The sequence below is a fragment of the Pipistrellus hanaki genome, assembly GCF_964339955.1.
Source record: "Pipistrellus hanaki genome assembly, chromosome: 11".
Taxonomy (NCBI): Eukaryota; Metazoa; Chordata; class Mammalia; order Chiroptera; family Vespertilionidae; genus Pipistrellus; species Pipistrellus hanaki.
Window position 1 is genome coordinate 37,751,587 of NC_140513.1, and position 20,231 is coordinate 37,771,817.

General features: G+C 36.8%; 1 protein-coding gene and 1 pseudogene across 3 annotated transcripts in view; one reads left to right on the plus strand and one right to left on the minus strand.

Moving 5' to 3' along the window:
* Window positions 1–15,302, plus strand: part of ABHD17B (abhydrolase domain containing 17B, depalmitoylase) — a 41,090-nt gene extending 25,788 nt beyond the window's left edge. Inside the window, exons 2-5 of one of the 2 annotated variants that reach the window (XM_084899552.1) lie at window positions 6,958–7,427; window positions 10,924–11,103; window positions 13,055–13,159; window positions 13,788–15,302. In XM_084899552.1, the coding sequence (XP_084755678.1) occupies window positions 6,961–7,427; window positions 10,924–11,103; window positions 13,055–13,136 (729 nt within the window). In that variant the 5' untranslated portion in view covers window positions 6,958–6,960 and the 3' untranslated portion in view covers window positions 13,137–13,159; window positions 13,788–15,302. The remainder of the gene's footprint in view (window positions 1–6,957; window positions 7,428–10,923; window positions 11,104–13,054; window positions 13,160–13,787) is intronic. The other variant, XM_084899551.1, reaches the window with a different exon arrangement.
* LOC311630222 (PRELI domain-containing protein 1, mitochondrial-like) lies at window positions 3,724–5,283 on the minus strand (annotated as a pseudogene). The gene is made up of 3 exons: window positions 5,207–5,283; window positions 3,870–4,498; window positions 3,724–3,823 (listed from the first exon to the last, which is right to left on the minus strand). The product of its transcript is annotated as a PRELI domain-containing protein 1, mitochondrial-like (transcript).
* Window positions 15,303–20,231: the final 4,929 nt, after the last annotated feature.

Genomic DNA, 20,231 nt, shown 5'->3' on the forward strand with positions numbered 1-20,231 from the left:
CTTTCTCTCTCTTTTTTTTTTTTTTTTTTTTTTTTTTTTTTTTTTTTTTTCCAGAGAGGAAGGGAGAGAGATAGAGAGTGAGAAACATCAATCAGCTGTTTCCTGCACGCCCCCTACTTGGGATGTGTCTGCAACCAAGGTACGTGCCCTTGACCAGGAATCGAACCTGGGACCTTTCAGTCCACAGGCTGACGCTCTATCCACTGAGCCAAACCAGTTTCAGCAATTTTTATCTTTCTTATAGTGTCAAAATTTCTTACATATCTTTGACAGTTGGGTGAGAGTGACCTTTCTTCATACACTTGTTAGCCATGTTTATCCCTCTGTAAATTCGCCATTCATATATTTTGTCCATTTGTTCTCTTGAGTTACTTGTGGTTTTTTTCCCTAGTTTTTGCAGAAATTCCTTATATTTTAATATTAACCCTCTGACAGTTTGGGATGAAGAAATCATCTTTTCCAAAGCATTTTTCACTGCATGAAAATCCTTTATTTAAATGGATCTGAATCAACCAATGTTTTATTGTTTATAGATTTTTTTAAGTTATATTAGTTTTTCCTTTTAGGCCTGTAATCTCTCTTTGGTTTATGTTCTACATAACTGAGAGGTAGGGATCCAACTACTTTTGCCTATCTGGTAAATTTTTCCTGAACCAACTTCTCAAGGATCCATCCTTTCCTTTAGCTTTGAGAAACCAGCTGTGTCATAGAACAGTGTTTCCCAAAGTGTGGTACGCGTACCCCCAGGGGTACGGGAAGAGTTTGGTGGGGATATGCACTGCACCATGCTTAGCTGCGCCTAATTCTACGTTCTCATGAGTACGAGGGGTACTCAGCGTTACGAAAATTATAAAAGGGGTATACATATGTCAAAAGTTTGGGAACCACTGTCATAGAACATTCTCATTTATACACAGCTCTGTTTATAGGCAATGTCTTCGGTTACTGGTGTTATTAGAGAAAACCATGCCTAGACTTCCCCCTTGCTAATGGGAGTGAGGTTCTTGGGGTGCTGCTGGAAGAAGCATTTCTGGAGAATCCCACAGGAGGATGAGATATCGGTAGAAAGCTTTATTTCCATGGAGTTACATCCCTGGGTTTGTAAGTCCCATTTCCCTTAGTCCAGTGATAAAAGAAGTATAACTGGGGTTTCAGTAAAGCTAAAAGCAAAGCCAGCTCCAGAGTTTCCTTTCCATGTTGGAACGGGGTCAGTTACAGCCCATTAGTCCATTGTGTATGGGTTTCACATGGCCATGTGCCATGTGGGCAAATGCAGGGAAGCTGGAGCAAAAGAGCCCCACATGCCCAGAGTCACTCAAGTCCCAAGAGATCTGTCAAGAAAGTGAACTTTGTTTTGTATCCCAAATCTTCTTCATGACCATGCAACGGCCTCACCCATTCTGCACCAACTGTCCCTGTCCCCAGGTGTGTGCGTGCGCATCCCTTCCCCTTCCCCCCCCACCCCCCCACAACTTTACTGGAAATGTATCCATCTTCTCTTTGCTCTGGGCCCCTGGGAGTGTAAAGTTGTAGCCTCCAGGTGAAGCTGCCCAAATGACATGCCTACAATATCTGGCCTTCCCTTTGCTCCTTTCCAGTAATAACTAGTTAATTACAATGCTGTCATTAAGTCTATTTGTTTCTGTGCCAGCACCAATTTGTCTTTATTTATTTTTGTGTAGTCTGTCTTAATACATAAAAGAAAAATTCCCAGCCACCCAACAAATGCATGGGTATTTTTGCTCTTTCTTTGCAAGTTAACTTAGTTTTCCAAACACTTTTCCTTTTTTTTTTTTTTTTTTCCTAACAGCTGTATTAAGATATAATTCATATACTCTACAATCTGTTCATTTAAAATACATAGTTGGTTGGTTTTTAATATACTATTAATAGAGTTGTGCAACCACTACCCAAATTAATTTTAGAACATTTTTCTTATCTCCATAAGAAACCTCATACTCTTTGGCCATTATTCCCCCAACTCTTCTAGCTGCATAGCCATAGAGCCAGTAATCTATTTCTGTCTGTATAGATTTGCATATTCTAGACATTGCATACAAATAAAATAATATAATAAACAATCTTTTGTGACTAGCTTCTTTAACTTAGCATAATTTTTCAAGATTCATCCAATTTGGAGCATGCATCAATACTTGCTCTTTTTATGGCTGAATAATACCTCATTGTATATTCATTGGTTGATGGACATTTTATGGTTATTTTAGCTATTATGAATTATAGTGCTGTATTTATATATGTTAGCATTTATATACAATAAATAAAGTCTCTTAGATTTATTTTCCTCCTTGCTGGAGTTTTTAAAGAGTATCTTGGTTTTAAAGAGTATCTTGGTTTTTAAAGAGTATCTTGGTATCTTCTAAGCTTCTACATGTCTGCAGATATTTTTATTTTATCCTCACTAAAATGGTCAAATTCTAGGTTTGACTTTTTTTTTTTTCTTTAATACTATCCCTCCACTGTCTTCTGGTTTCTGATGTTACAATACTATTGAAAAGTCAGATGTTCATCTGATTCTTATTCCTTTGTAGGTCATCTGTTCCTACCTGTTTGGCACTGAGTTATTTCAATCTGAATTTACTTTAATTCTAATAATTTAGCTTATCTCTATTTTCACCTATTTTCCTAGAACTTCTATAGTATTAATAATGCTATTTCTATTTCTATCCTCCTTAAATTTTCTTTTATATTTTCTATCTTTTCATCTCTCTTCCCCTGAAAAATAGCATATTTGGGAATTCCTCAATCTGATCTTTCAACCTACTAATATGTTCAAGTGTTATCAATTCTCATACCCAACCAATCTGTTAAATTTCAGATACTGATTTTTTTTGTTTTGCTATATCAGGGATTCCAGCTGGATGGATTTTTCTGGCACACTTTTTTACTTCATCCTTAAGTAGTGTTCTCTCTCTCTCTCTCTCTCTCTCTCTCTCTCTCTCTCTCTCTCTCTCACACACACACACACACACACACACACACACACACACAACTTTATTATAGCTTATTTTATTGATTTTTTTTATTTTTTATTTTTTTATTGATTTTGTACAGAGAGGAAGGGAGAGAGATAGAGAGATAGAAACATCGATGAGAGAGAGTCATCGATCAGCTGCCTCCTGCACAACCCCTGCTGGGGATATGCCCGCAACCAAGGTACATGCCCTTGACCAGAATCGAACCCGAGTCCCTTCAGTCCCCAAGCCGACGCTCTATCCATTGAGCCAAACCGGTTTCGGCTATTATAGCTTATTTTAAATCCTTGTTTGTCTGGCTCCCAAATTCTATAAGTCATTCAATTTGTTCTCTGTTCTTTATGGCTTTTTTTTTTTTTAATTCAACCAATATTTATTATGAACTAGGTATTATTCCAGATACTTGAGACACAGCAGAGAACAAAACAAAGGTCCCTGCCCTCATGGAGCTTACAGTCTAGTGTTTATGACACTTTGCTGAATGCTGGCCCTGACCCTGGGCAAATTTCTCCTCAGCTATCCAATGCAGGAAGAAGCAGGCCTGGCCCGGACATGGATAACATGTCTGATGTACTGTAGGTACCAAACAGATATCACCTCCAACCCACTACCCAGGGAGTAGCTCAGGCTGGAAGTTGACTTTTAATAATAAAATACAGGTGGAGGGCAGAGGGAGTGCAGCAGGTGGGGTGGTGTGCTGCTGCACCAGGGTCTGCGCTGGCTTCACAAACTACTGCTGCTGCTTCTTGGTGGCTGCCTGGCTGACAAGGTCCTTGGCTTCTCTGTAGCTGCCAGTGCCATCTCCTTTGCCTTCTTCTTGGCTTCCTTGGCTGTCTCAACAAGGGTTTTGTTTTGTTTTTTTTGAAGAGGCCTCACCTTGCAGCTTGGCCAAGGTGTATTCAAAACCCTTCACTGACTTGGTCACATTGCTTTTGAAACTACCAAATTCCTGGACAGCTCTGGAGATCCCAAATAAGCTGGAGGAGACCCGAGCTTCCTGGTGGATTTTGGTCCAGCGCTGTTAACAGTAAACACATCGTTTCTCCACCACCATCAACCAGACATGGTTGATGTTCCAATGAAGATGGTCATGGTCTGGTTCTGTGGGTCCACAATAGAAATCTCCAGGATGTACACCTAGTGAGCAACATCGGCAGGAAATAGTCACTCGGCCCAGGGGGCATCCTGTTGGTCTTGGTTAGGGGTCACCTCCTGATGCACTATGTCGCTTGTCATAGCGTGTGCTATAGCGATTCGTGTACTGCTGCCAGAAGGCAGCAAACACTTGGTCCTGGGAACTCCGGAACAGGCTGTGGCCAGGTAGGGTCAGCACCCGAGCAGCATCAGGGGTGCAGAGCCCGGGAGTGCGCGGAGGCCAGGCACCAGTCACCGCCCCACTACACCCCACCAGCAGCTGCCACCATGAGAAGTTGCCCCCCTTTATAGCTTTTGTGTACTCTGAGTTGTCTAATACTTTCCCCCTCTGATTATTCACTGCCACATCTCTTCAAGTTTTTGTTGCCATGAAATGACTAGTAAATGGCATTTTTATTCAAATGTGTTTTATATGAAACAAACAAGACTTAAAATCATCTAAATTTAACAAGATATTTTAATGATTCTTAAAATTTTTTATTAAGAATAAAATGTTTTTCCTCAGAAACTACTCAACTTTGATTATTTGATTTATTTATAATTCTGTTGTGAAATTTTTCACACAGAAGAGGAGAAAATAACTTTTAGGCAAATCCATGTTGCTACTCTATACCAGGCTTACTATTATTAGGAAGGTGCTAATTTGCAAGTTTTTGTTACTAAGTGGACATCAATTATCTGGATTTGAGGCAGTGGTGATGGGAATCCTTCCTTCTGCCACCCTGAAGAAGGGCAGGTTGGCTTTCCATTAAACCAGGCCCGAGCTCCACAGCTTTCCTATGTGGTGGTCATCCCCAGAGGCATCTCTGAAGCATTGTATATGTTCAGCCAGCCATGTTTAATTCATATAAAAGTATTCATGTTCAAGAGGTAAATTATAGGACCATAGTCGAGCTATGTACATTTTACTTATTAATCAAGCTTTTAATAAGCTATTGTGGGTCAGCAGTTGATGGCATATACTAGTAAGACAGTGGGGGCAAGAAATAACACAGCATTGCTATATTGTACCTTCCACCTCAACTTTTTTCCAGGTCACCCCTTTCTCTGGAACTGACCCTTTGAACTCCCTCCCTTTACTTCCATTTTCTTCACCAGGTCTTTTATCTTCCTGACCAGATTCTGTCATAAACATGACTAATTTATCACACATTCTTTGCCTGCCAAGCCCTGGATATGCCCTCAGAATCCTTTTTAGCACGTAATACTTCAGGGAGTTTGCCACTAGAGACAATACCCAGTTGTCATTTTTGTTTTATCTCTTGTTCCAATCAGACTAAGACATTAACATATTCAGGCTATATTCACTTTGAAGGCTGAAGAGGAATAAAGGAAAAATAACAAGTAAAATTGTTTCCCAATCTCCAAGAGACACTTTCTTTTAAAGCCATTTATGTCTCTCCAACTCTTGTTTCTATCTGTGTTGTTTCTGCTTCTTTCTACCTAATTAGCTCAAAGTAGGAAATAAACACACTTGTATTGAGCAATACAAACTAGATTTTAATTCAGTTTTGAAAAGGGCATCCTTTTCTTTCCAAATATTTTCACCTCTTTAGTCACTTCTGAGGTAATTTCTCATTTTTCATATAATGTACATTTTTTCCTATCCTTGTATTTAGATTTTTTTTGGTGAAAATTAGGTACCAGGAACTAAGCAAAGGTCTTTTATTGATAAAAATAACATAGGAATTTGAGAAAAGACAACATAGAGAAGGAAATGCTGGTAGGGCAAACAAGCATTTATTTTTGTTCCTGAATTAATATGAGGTGAATATTTTAAAAATATTAATAAAAAAGACAGAAGAAAGTGGAGCATTCCTAAGTGAGCCAACTATCTGGCCATTATTCTATTGTGCGCCTAAACTATATTATTGTACTTGTTCTTCACACCACTCTGTTCAGTATAGTATTGGCCTCACTTATAAAAACAAGGAGAGTGAAAAAGGTAAATAATTTGCCCAAAGACACACAGCTAGTGAGTGATAGAGTTGGGATTCCACCCCCATCTCTGGGTACAAATATTTTTGTTCTTTCCCACCTAACCATTTAAGAAATTTTACTCTTACAGGATTTTACCTTTTTCCATATAGACTTTATATCACAGCCTTTTTAATATGGGCAGTGATTACGTGCATGCATACATTTAAAGTTTTATAAGTTATTTGGGCCTCTGGCACTGTGGCTAAAATGATAAGATTCTGGTGTAATAGTGTCAAGAGCCCTTGACAGTGTAGCCCAGTGATAAACAGTGATTGAACCAGGTGTCAAATCCTGATTCCACCACTGCCTCACGTTGTGAGAGACCAACATACAAGGTTGTTTCGAGAATTCAACATGGAAATATGCATAGAACACCTATCACAATACTAACAAATAGTAAATGTTTCATAACTCTATTATGTACTTACTATATTATGTTAAATCTCTAGCTTCTCCATGAGGTTCTGAGATTTTTCGCAGAACTTACAAACTATACTAAAGATATTGATTTTATACTCACTGAGTTGATATTTGTAGGGAAATAAACATTACTTTTACTCTTGTATTTTTTATATTTTGGGTAAATACTTTAAAATATAATCATTACTATTTGAAACATATAGTCTCTCTCCTGATAAGGAACATTTGCCTCATCCAGGAATTACAGTATTTCTAGAAAGATCCCCAAAATCTGTTTTGGTTGAAGATACTTGAAATAATAGTAGTAGACACTGACTACTGGTGTCTTTGTTTTAACCTTCTATTGTATGAGAATGCAGAATGCACAGTTCAGCGATTAAAACATTTGCTATCTTCTTTTCTTTTTCAGAAGATGAATAACCTTTCATTTAGTGAGCTATGTTGCCTCTTCTGCTGTCCACCTTGTCCAGGGAAAATTGCTTCAAAATTAGCATTTTTGCCACCTGATCCAACTTACACACTAATGTGTGATGAAAGTGGAAGCCACTGGACCTTACACCTATCAGAACGAGCTGACTGGCAGTACTCTTCTAGAGAAAAAGATGCTATGGAGTGTTTCATGACTAGAACCAGTAAAGGCAACAGAATTGCCTGCATGTTTGTGCGTTGCTCACCCACTGCCAAATACACCTTACTCTTCTCACATGGAAATGCTGTTGATCTTGGTCAGATGAGCAGCTTTTACATAGGATTGGGATCACGGATTAACTGTAATATATTCTCATATGATTATTCTGGATATGGTGCAAGTTCTGGGAAACCATCGGAGAAGAACCTCTATGCAGACATAGAAGCTGCTTGGCTTGCTCTTAGGACAAGGTAAATGGTGAATGGGAATTATTTTCCATACTTTGGAAAATTGTCTTGTATTAGAATAGAATAAAGACTTTTTATAACACATTTTAAAGTGCTAAATAGAAACTATATTTACCATTATATACCTATGAAGAGTTAAAATTAGATTGTAGTTTAACTTATTAAAGTGTAATATAAAAAATGTATTTTCAAAATTGCAGCATTTCACGAGATTGAGAGAAAATGTGATTTAGCTAATTACTCATTGACTTGACCTGTCATTAACAGTATAAGAGGATGCATTGTTTTTTGTCAAAATCCTTAGCCATGGTTTGCATTATTTTATATAATTATTTCGTAGAAGATGTGGCTTAAAAATCTCTTAATGGAACTATTTTTAAAGTTTTCATTTTATAAAACGGATTTTACTTTCATTCTGGACACAAAATTTGGAGAGGCTCTCAAGTGAAGAAAAGTTAATGCTATGATAAGTCATTTACATAATTTCTGTTACTCTGTCAGTTATTTTTTGTTTATAACTACATTTTTTTGGAAACTAGAAATTGTGTTAGTCTTATCTAGTCACCAGGATACTTACAAATCTTTTTAAAAAATAACACAAATTTTTATTTTATTTATTTTTTTAAAATATATTTTATTGATTTTTTCACAGAAAGGAAGAGAGAGGGATAGAGAGTTAGAAACGTCGATGAGAGAGAATCATCGACCAGCTGCCTCTTGCACACCCCCTACTGGGGATGTGCCCGCAACCAAGGAAATGCCCTTGACCGGAATCGAACCTGGGACCTTTCAGTCCGCAGGCCGACGCTCTATCCACTGAGCCAAACCGGTGCCAGCAAAATAACACAATTTTTAAAATATCGGTGTATTATCTCATCATTTAGCATACAGTAAGTAGATATCTTAGTATAAGTTATTCTTCCTATTAGACATTGATAAGCTGCCTGACTTCCACAGTATTTCAGTTAGAAGCTACGGACATAAAGAAAAGAAAAAGATCATATATCATAACCCATGAACACAGATCAACAGTTTGATGATGGCCAGAGAGAAGGAGCTGGTGGGTACTGGGTAGAGGTAGGCAAGGGCAGTAGGGAGGAGGAGGTTAATGGGGACATCTGTAATAGTATTGACAATCAAAATTAAATTTTAAAGAAAGAACTAGAGAGATATGAAAGAATATAAAGAAAAAGAAAACTTAATGTTTCTAATTTAATGTTTAAATATGAATGATTTCCCTTAGTTAAGAACCACTTCAATTTTGTTAGTAGGCATAGCCTTTTTTGGAAAATGTTTTTAGAACCATTTACCCCTCCAAGATATGTAATAAAACTCAACTCTCATAGCAAAGTTCTATATAAAGGGGATTCTTAAATCAGTTGAAATGATATGAAAATGTATTTGATGAATAAGAAAAAAATAAATGGTAAGGAATATAAGTAGCAAGAAAGGAGTTCAGGGTTGGTTAGAAGAACAGAATGTTAAAAACCACCTTTAATGACAAAATTGGTTTTTAGAGAGAGTGTAAGGGAGAAGAGAGAAACATTAATGTGAGAGGGCAACATCGATCAGCTGCCTCTGTATGTCCCCCACTAGGGATTGAGTGCCCTAATTGAACAACTAACCTCTACTGCACAGGATGATGCCCAACCAATTGAACCACACTGGCCAGAGCAGTAATATGTATTCTTTAATAACAGATTTATTGAGATATAATTTGTATACCATAATTCACTATTTTAAAAGGTAACTCCAGTGGATTAGTATGTTTCTTAAAGATGCTAAGTTAGAGCAAACAGCCTTTATTGTTAGTGCTTCTTAAGTAATCAGAAAGGGAAAAGTTAATAATGAACTTAAGTGGTTATTACTTGAATGGTCTGGTCTTCTTTTTAAGATAATTGATAAAAAGTTACTGAACTTCTGATCTATCAAGAGAAAATAAGGGACTAATATTCACTATGGGTCCTTCAGCTACAAATTTTGAAATCACTATCTTTGTTTTGTAATAGAAAAAACACTGGACTGGGAGTCAGGATTCCTGTGTTCAAATTATAGGTCTGTCACTAACTTACTCTGACTTTGACCATCTGCTCAGTAAGCAGCTGAACCAGAGTAGATAGTCTCTAAAGTCTTTTCTAACTTTTATTCTGAAATTCTGTTATTGCTTGGAGTCCTGATGTGACATTGGCAGCTGCCTCTGCTGCTCTGGAACCCTGCCCATCACTAACTTTAACCTAAAACCCATAGTTGCCACCAACAATGCTGCTACTCAGCTAACAGCAGCTGTGCAGCCTTAGGAGTTATGCTGATGCTGAAAATGTTCATTTTCCCAATTTTCATTCCTATAAAGTATTCACAGCCAGGTCTATTGTAAAGAAAACTTTTCTGAGTTTACTTACATTTAGAATCAATCTGGAGTAGATGGAACCCAAACCCTGGAAATATCCAAATGCTTGAGTGTAGGACTGATTGGAAGAAACTATGGAAGGGGATGTCATTAGCCGGATAGTTCAAATAGGTGTGTGCTCCTGGGAAGGCCATAGGGAGCATACAGGGCTTGTCTTGTTCTTTCCTGGTGAATGCTCAGACAATCTGGAAAGCTCTAGTATCTTTTCAAAAGATTAGAAGCTGTTGATCAAATGGCCCTTAGCAGCAGAAGTGATTACTGAAGGGGAAAGGCATATTTGATGTCACTTAACCCTTACTCCCACATTCATTAGCTCCTGTAGCATCTCACTTGCAGTTGCATTAGTTTATAGTTGGGACAGTTATACTGAAGACAGGTAATAGTGCCTGGAACATAGTGTGTGCCCAATATTACTGAGTTCAGTGAGTTTACGTATTTAAATCCAACCCCTTTTTAAAGGGAGTAAAGCAATAATCTAAAGGTTTTAGCATGAAGTTTATTCTTAATTAACTGAATTGTATGTCATTGGAATTTTCATTTGTCTTATCTTTTCAATCACTAATCCATTTCTATGGTAAGTAATGGCATATTTCAACAAATATAGTAATTTGCTCTTGGCTAAAATAATGTGTACATTCAACTTATATGTCACATTTTCACCAATACGATCAACTTCAGAAAAGGAAACGATCTATTTTTGATGTCTAGAGAAATAATGTTTCTTACATTTAATGGAAAATAAATACTATCTATTAAATATCAATCATTAAAATATTAGTAATAATATGTTTCAAATTTAGTCAATAATATGTTGAATTATATAAATGGTTTAATAAATAAAATTTTAAGATTAAAATTTAAAAAGACCTCAGCAATTTTTCCAAAAGATGAAATTGAAAAATGAAATAAGCTAAGACAATAGATTTTACTATAGCATTAAATATAATAGTGATGACTAAGAAACTTAAAGTTTAGCTATGTATTTGTTGGCATTGTCTAAGTCATTTGGTTACAAAGTTAAGTTGTTAGGGATGATTGAACATTTCCATACCAGTCCAACTTTTTTCCCCTCCCAATTTCTGAACTTTGTAGATATGGCATTCGCCCTGAAAATGTGATTATATATGGCCAAAGTATAGGGACAGTACCATCTGTGGATCTTGCTGCTCGGTACGAGAGTGCTGCTGTTATTCTTCATTCTCCTTTGACCTCAGGAATGCGAGTTGCTTTTCCTGATACCAAGAAAACCTACTGTTTTGATGCATTCCCAAAGTAAGTATCAATATTCAAAATACTTGAATTCAAAGAAACTTTTAGGGGGAATTTTATTCCATCACTTAAGATATTCATGATACAAATCACTCATCCATAAGCTACTATTTTTCATATCTTACAGAAATTGTGAAAAATTAACTTAAGCAGGTAGTAATAGACACCAGTCAGGAAACTGAAATGTTTGAGCAGTAGTGATCCAGGCGTAAAGTACTGAGGGTCTTTTAACAAGACAATGGCATTAATATTAGAGACAAAATGATTTTGAGAACAAAACTGATAGAACTAAATGTCAGGCAGGATATAGGAGAGGACAGCACTAAGTAAAGAACTTGAACATAATTCTCTGGGTGGTGGTACCATTCATTGAGACACAATATTGGAGGAAAGGAAGAAGTAGAGGGAAAATGAAGCACATGTCATAAAAATGACATGATTCACAAAAGTAGCGAATTGCAAAAAAAGTTGACTCTTAAATGAATTAGGGTAAGTATTGCCTCCACAAAGTCTACAAACATAAGGTGTTTGACAAACCTGAAAGGGTTACTTCTACTGCTTCTTGAGACAAGATGGTAGTTCCCACCAACTCAAGAAGTGAGAAGCTGGCAAATTAGTTCTTTTATTTTTATTTATTTATTTTATTGATTTCAGAGGGGAAGGGAGAGAGAGAGGGAAACACACACACACACACACACACACACACACACACACGCATACACAAGTGATAAGAATCATTGATAGGCTGCCTCTCCTTCATGGCCCCTACTAGGGATCAAGCCTGCAACCTGGGCATGTTGCCCTTGACTGGAATCGAAACTGGGGCCCTTCAGTCTGCAGGCCGACACTCTCTCCACTGAGCCAAACTGGCTAGGGCAGTGGTCGACAAACCACAACTCGCGAGCCACATGCAGCTCTTTGGCCCCTTGAGTGTGGCTCTTCCACAAAATACCACATGCGGGCACGCACGTACAGTGCAATTGGAACTTTGTGGCCCATGCACAGAAGTCGGTTTTCAGCCTGGGTGAGTCTATTTTGAAGTGGCATTAGAAAACTCAAAGGGCCAAAGAGCCGCATGTGGCTCACGAGCCTTAGTTTGCCGACCACTGGGCTAGGGCATCACTTGATTCTTTATAAGAACATCAATGGTCTTTAAAAATAAATTTTTTTTTTCATCATTAGCAAGTCAGGAGTCACTTTTGAAGGGATGCTTATGGTACATGTGATCTTATCACCAGAACAAACTATTGGAGGGAAATTTGATTTTTATTTTCCGTTTGTTTTTGTTTTAGATATTGGTAGGTTGGAAGGTATGTGCATTGCATTGCTTCTGTTTAGCTGAATCATAGTGATGATAGGAAGGTATTTGAGGTAATGCTGTTGCCATAAAACGTATATCTCTTGTCTACCTCCCTCTTTCATTATTGCATCAACAGAGAGGACAGCACTAATAGTTAACTGTTAGAAAAGGACCTTTAAGATTAAATATCTGACAGCAAATAATATACCCAAACATTCTTTCCTTAACCAAATGCTGCCTTGAATAATTTCATTGATAATGTTTTTACTTTTTATGATTCTATCCTCATTTTATGATTACAATTCCCCCATGTCTCCTTCCCTCTCCCTCTCTCTCTCTGGATTTTTTAAGGGTTTTTTTTGTGTTGGTTTTTTTTTTTTTAATGTGTAATCTCTGTAATTTATGTCTCCTTTGCATTGCCTTTTAAATTCTGATTATTTTGATCTCTGTCTTATGTTAGTATAATCCTCTGATGTTTGGTAATTCTTGGTTGTCTGCTCATAGTAAGGCAGAGGAACTAAAGTGCTGATCTGAATCGGGTGATTAAGACTTATTGACTGTGAGTTTCACTGTAGAGTGATGTGGTCAAGCCAATTAATTGGGGATCCCCACCTGAACCCCCATACCAATATTTATATATTTTTCCTTTTAAAGTGGGTATAGTCTCCAAAGAAGATTTTCTAAATCTCCCCCTTGGTGGATGAAGTCCTGGATGCCAGTTCTGGAAGCCCAGTAGGGAGAAAGGGTTCACAGCAGTCAGTATGTATATGCTCGCTTGGCCTCTGATACCTCTGCCCTAAACTGTGTCTGGCAATCCCTTAGTCTATAAACCCCACAGTTTTGGGTGGAGTGCAGTTACCCTGCTGCAAAAAGTAGGGGAAAGATGCTGACAGAGAAGGACCTAAATTATTTCTTTGAACAAATGTAAATATTTCAATTACCCACCTTCATCCCCCTGTCATTTCCTAGTTTTCTCCTGTATTCCATGGTATAAATTGGGTTGGTTCTTAACTTTACCTTCTATCCTCTTAAAAATTGTTTTCTCCTATCTACTATTCAACTCCAAAAATTTTTATTTAATTATATTTGCTCTATGTTTGTGAGTTAATAACGTAAAACAAAAATCCTACCATATATGAGTGCAGAAAGGTATGAAATTAACACTTAATGAAATGGTCCTTAGTTTCCTTGCAATCTTAGGTTTTCTGTGCAAGACATTAACATTGTATTGTATGTAAAGCTGCTGTAGGGTTTGAATCAGATTTTAAATTTCTTCTGGATAGATTCTAGTTTTTGAATTATCTCTCTGATATAGCACAAGAAAGTTTGTTTTACATTCCTTTTCATTATTAATTCATTGACTTCCCTCCCTCCTTTTTCTCTACAGTATTGACAAAATCTCTAAAATAACCTCTCCAGTATTAATAATTCATGGGACTGAAGATGAAGTCATTGACTTTTCACATGGCCTCGCATTGTTTGAGCGTTGCCAAAGACCTGTGGAGCCTCTGTGGGTTGAAGGGGCAGGTCACAATGATGTGGAACTTTATGGACAGTACCTTGAAAGGTTGAAACAGTTTGTGTCACAGGAATTGGTAAATTTGTAAAATATTCTGTAAATTTGCATACCGGGTTTTCTTTTGCTGAACTGCACTCTTTGGTAAAGAACATAAAACCTGAAGGTTTTGTTTGCAAATCATGTCAGTTGCCTTCATAAATGTACAGGTAATGATTTGTTAACAGACTTAATGAAGGTTTTAATTACCAGAACTATAACTGGAAATAAAAGTATCATGCAGTCAGGCTGTGTAATTTATATTTTTTTCTGTGAATTTTTTTTAACATCAAGATATAAGTACTGTATGAAATTTTAATTCTATGAAATCAAATGCTGTAAAAGTATTGCCAAATGCTTTTGCATATGAGAAACAAATTTATAAATATTTTTAAAACATCTCAATGTACCAAATCGTATCCTGGTATACAAATGTAATATTCTTTCAATGAAAAGCTGTGTATCTGAAACAATTCAAGTACTAAAAAAAAACCACAAATTCACTAGAGATTACCTAAACCCTGTTGTACCAGAATAGAGGTGTAAACAGTTATGCTATTGTAAAGTACATTGGATTTTCTGTATTCCCTGGTTATTATACATTTTCTCCTCTAAAAAATAAAAAAATAATAATGATTTAAGTCTTAATTTTTATGCCATCTGTTAATTTACCAACTAGTTACCTTGTAAATGAGAAATCATGATAGCACTGAATTTTAACTAGTTTTTGATTTATAAGTTTGGTACTGTGAGGCAACTACTTAAAATTTTTATTTTAGTTATTTAAAAGGCATTTAGAGCTTCAAGAATGACTTTTGTATGCAATGTTGTTTTAAATTTTGCAGATTCTTCATTATAAGAAAACCTGAAAGTCTATTGGATGTTCTTCAAGACCACAGGCTGGCTTTGGTCCCTTTTCACTTTGGCTATTTTTAACAATAGGATTTATTGGTTTGGATTATTATCTAAGAATTTCATGGATTCACTTCTGATGTAGGATATCAGAAGACATTTAATTCATAACTTTTATATTAACCAATGTAGTAAAAAATAAAACTCACAAACAAAAACTAAGTTGCCTTTCCTTGAATGAATCATTCCTGAATTTAAAAAATGAAAGAAAAATAAAAAATAAATTAATGGTATGTAGTCTACTTGTAAATGAATGATATTGAAACAATACACACTGTGGATATTTTTAAGGCCTTATGTAGTTCTAATTGTTCTGCTTGTTCTACGGTTATGTCTAAGGCTATAGTATATGATTCTTTCAAAGTATATCAAGTATTGTGAATGCTTTGGATCAGATGTGTCAAATTAACAGTAAAACAACAAATATACCACTCAGCTGTGCTTGTTTTCCTTTTCCATGTTCTCTACCTCCTATAAAGGGTGAAGAAAAGTTACTGTTCATCTTAATAGTTCTATAGTTTTCTAAATTTTATTCTTTCCTTGGGAGAGGTTTTTCTTTCTCAAGATTGTCTTGGAGCTTATACAATTCCTTCTTTGTACAACATACACCCAAGTTTAGCTGAGTGTTTTCTTTGATTAATTCCGTATTCATGCAGTGAATATTTATTGCCTGTTTAAAGCTTGCAAAACTTTTTTGCCTGCTAAAGATAGACATTGGTCATGTCCTCATAGACTTCACAGTATAGCTGAGGCAACATACCTCATTACACAAGTACTACTATTTGGATAAAGGCTGAAGACGATTAGTAGAGTATTATAATAGGTAAAAGGTACTCTTGGAAGGGGAGGGTATAAAGGACAAGGGAGAGTCCCATGAAGTAGTTTTTCAACTGAGCTTTAAAAAATGACTAAACCTCTGTGGCCCAGGTGAAACATTACTGGCTGAAGGGAATAGTGTGTGGAAGCCTGGGAGAAGAATGATGCATTTGAAATTAAGATTGGCCAGAGGTGAAATGGAAAGGATGGCATGAGGGTGGCAAGCTAGTTAGGGGCACCATCATATACATAGTATCATGGACCCTGATTACTGTCCTTGAAACAATAGCCATTGATAGAAATATGAACTACATTTGTCAAAAGTTCGCAGACAGAACCTAGAGATTATAGCTTAACTAGAAATAATACGGAAGCCAACTTCAGAAACTGATTTATTCTTTTTGACAGAGTAGAACAAAGTGAAAATGGCAGATGAGAGCTAAGTATAAAAAGTAATTATGGGCCTGGCCAGTATAGCTCAGTGGTTGAGAGTCGACCTGTGAATTAAGAGATCATGGTTCAACTCCAGGTCAGAGCACATCCCCAATGTGGGACATGCAGGAGATAGCCAATTAATGATTCTCATCATTGATGTTTCTCTTTCTCCCTCTTCCTCTCTGAAATAAAATATATTTTTTTAAAAAAGAAAAGAGCCAAAACCAATTTGGCTCAATGGATAGAGCGTCGGCTTGGGGACTGAAGGGACCCGGGTTCCATTCCGGTCAAGGGGATGTACCTTGGTTGCAGGCATATCCCCAGTAGGGGGTGTGCAAGAGGCAGCTGATCGATGACTCTCTCTCATCGATGTTTCTAACTCTCTACTATCTCTCTCCCTTCCTCTCTGTACAAAATCAATAAAATATATTAAAAAAGAAAAGCAATCCTATTTGAAAAAAGGAAGTAAAGCATAATTTTTGAATGTCAATGAGCTAAAAGCTACTGAACTGTTTTTTGTGTTTTTTGTTTTTTTTCATTAGAGCCAGGTAAGACTTAAAATTATTTTATACCATCTATTTCCTCCTGTAGGCCATGTACATTAGAAAAGTGGAAGAAAAGCAGTTTTAAATCTGATATTTTGTATCTAGTGATAAAATGTAAATTTCAGCTATTGTACTAAATGAATCTAGAGTTATTATTTCTAAAATTACTGTGTAAGGCAGCTAATTAAAAAGGTAAGAAGGATAGCTGGTAGTTGAAAAATTTTAAATGTACCTGACAACATGGTGGATTTATAGACTTTAAATCAAAACTTCTAATTAGACCACATGTGTCAAACACAAGGCCCGCGGGCCAAATCCAGCCCGCCAGGCCTTGCAATGTGGCCCGCACCGTGCTGTCATCACTGCACTCCGCTGTCAGTTTATGACATTGTCAGTTTATGACTGTTCAGTAAACCATTCGGCCCGCGATTTAGGCTGGATTTTAGATTTTGGCCCCTTCTCTGATTGAGTTCAACACCCCTAAATTAGACTTTTACATTATAAACCTTTTCAGGTGATACTTATAAATGTTTGTATTTAAATACTTAATTTCAAATTATGTAAATACAAGTTTAAAACTTTGGTCAAGTCAGACCATTTATATTCACCAAAGTTCAAGGTTTTGGTGTATGGTGTTTTTTTCTGGTATATTCCAGTTTGTCTTTGAGACTGGAAGTCTAGGCTCCAAGTCTCCTACTTCCACCACTACAAAAAGAATGTGCACGTGGGATGGACACAGAAAATACTATAAATCCCTGAATATATATATAATGCTGTCAAGAATGATAATGAAGTTTGCTAATATCCAATGTAATACCAAATACAAAAATATAGGTAAGTGGTTATATCTCCATAAAATGTGAATGCCTATGGTATAAAACCAGAAGGGAATAAATACAATCAAGTTTTTTGTCAAAGTGATAGTGGGGAAGGGCATGTAATAAGAATAGAGCCACAGTTTAATAATTATTCACCTACTAACTATAGATAATTATTCTTACCCTGGAAAACAAGGATGAAACAGTTTTAAAAGATAAGATGCCTCGATTCGTCCATTGCTCAGAAAAAAAGTATATGTATTGAGAACAGACCAAGGACAGGACACGCTTTGATTTGGTTGCTGTGCCCGGACCCTCCAGGAGTTTGCCTCGGGAACACTGACCATTCTCCGATCCCAGGAACAGGCTGAATCGTTTGTAACATATAGATTAGCCATCTTGTTATCAGACTTTGAGCTCTGAAGGCCAGACTGTAGACCCTGCCCTCCCTTTTCCATGTTACACTTGCAGCTCACAGATGCACATAGCTATCTTCTCCCTCATGTGTATATAATAGGCCAACTGGCGGGGAGGGGGAGATCCAGTTTCATAAATTACCTTTTAAGTTGCTATGTTATTTTTTTTATGATTTTAAAAGAAGGGGGGAAAACTAAAATTTTAGGCCTCTGAAATCAGGACCCCAGTATAAACCAAGGAGAAGTAGCTTGCGGACATATTTTTATCCTGGCTATCAGAGCAGCAAATAAAAGTAGCCAAAAGAAGTACCATAATTCCTTATATTTGGGTAGTTTTGAGGATTGTTTTTAGTGTTTTTTGTTTTGGCAAGGAGTAGAAAGAATTGTACCATATAATATCTAAACTTACTCTCATATAGTACTACAAGTAATGAAAGTATTTTCTAGGCAGTGCCTACATATTACAACTATTCATGTTACAAATCCAACAATGCATTGTTGCAACTGTTTACCATCTGCAGTAATTTCTTCAGGCTAATATAATTTTGCTCACATTCATCTCATTTGTGCTGTTAATTGGCAATTATATTACGCATATATTACATTTCTATATGTATAGGCCCAACAATAAGGTACATACATATCCTATATAATAAAGAGCTAATATGCTAATTAGACCAGACATCGGAACAACCTTCCAGAATAAACGGGGCAGGTGCCATGGGGCTATGAGGGCAGAGACCCTTGCACGAATTTTGTGCATCGGGCCTCTAGTTCTTTTATAAAAATGCTTTTTTAAATCTGACCCCCTGCTCAGTCAAAAGTTCCCACTTTTTTTTTCCCTGAGTAGAAAAGAGGGAGGGAGGGAAGAAGCGGGAGAGAGAGTGAAACATGGATGTAAGATACATCAATTAGTTTCCTACCTCACACACCCCAATCAGGGCCATCAAACCTGCAACCCAAGCAGTTGCCCTTGACTGGGGATTAAACCCAAGACCCTTCCATGTATGGGCCAATGCTATACCCAACTTAACTCCCCAAAATTTAACTATGGTTGGCCCTTTGCCAACTATATTTAACTCCCCAAAACAACTATACAATCCACAGACAGAAACAACAGGGTTTGGAATCTACAGTTGGGAATGTGAAGATACTGTTTTCTATCCACAATTGGTTGAATCTGCAGGTGGGAAATCCGGGATAGGGAGGGCTGACTGTATTTATTTTAAAAACACAACCAGATTTAAGAGGACCCAGGCAGTTCAAATCTCTGTTGTTCGAGGGTCGATTGTGTGTGTACCTTTCCCTTAACAACTGAAAGCTTCTTTGCAACTGAATTCGTACTGTGTGAGAAGAAAATGTTCGAGAGAGGTAAGACTTCATTCTTGTTATTTCAAAGTTTTAAGTCAATAGGATAGCTTTGTAATTTGAAGCTGTGACTTTATATTTTCCTTTTGTATTTTTAAATTACGTTAGAGAAGAACAGAGCAAAATTTACAGTACAACGCGGGATGAAAGGTAGGTCGTGTTTGGAAGTTTAGCCATACTAACTGATCTCTTGGAGCCACAGTATTATTACCAATTAAAGAGGATACTGATAATATCCGTTTTGTCGACCTCGGAGGTATACTATGAAAATTAAATTATAATCCTAAATGGGAGTTCTCTCAGTGCTTTCAAAAAATATAAAAATTAAGGGGTTGTTTATGTTCTAAAGATTGACCTATGTTTAGAAATTAAGAGGATCAGGTCATGAATTGAAGATAATTTGGAGGGAGTTTTTTTATTCTTGATAATGTGCCAATTTACTAACAAATTTGCAGAGAACATTCTTAAGTCTATGATGAAAACTGGCCCATTTCTTACTTTAGCCGTATTTGTGTGACTGGTAGAATCTAAGCCTTAAACATGATGGTCCTTCCCGGGAAAGTGGCAACAGCTGAAAGTGCCACAGCAAATGTGCCTTTTGTCCCGTCCAATCCTGTTCTGACAGTTTGGCCCCAAATATGTACTATATTCCCCACACATACTGCCTTTGTGTTCTGAGTTTTGAGAGTGAAACTAGAAATGCTGGAGGAAAGACAAATGATGAGGGGACAGCTGACATGAAATTCCCATGGCTTCACAAAAGATTTCATCGGTATTCGCAAATACTGAGTGCGCATATTTCCCGGGTGGGGTCAGGGAGGAGAGGGGGAATTCTGAATACATTTTTTTCAATTACATTTCACCACTATTATAAGAATTAATTATTCAAATTTAATTTGTTAGAGGTTTTATGTTTAACTTTTAAATATTAATAAATTACCAGCAAATACTAACAAGATTTCATCT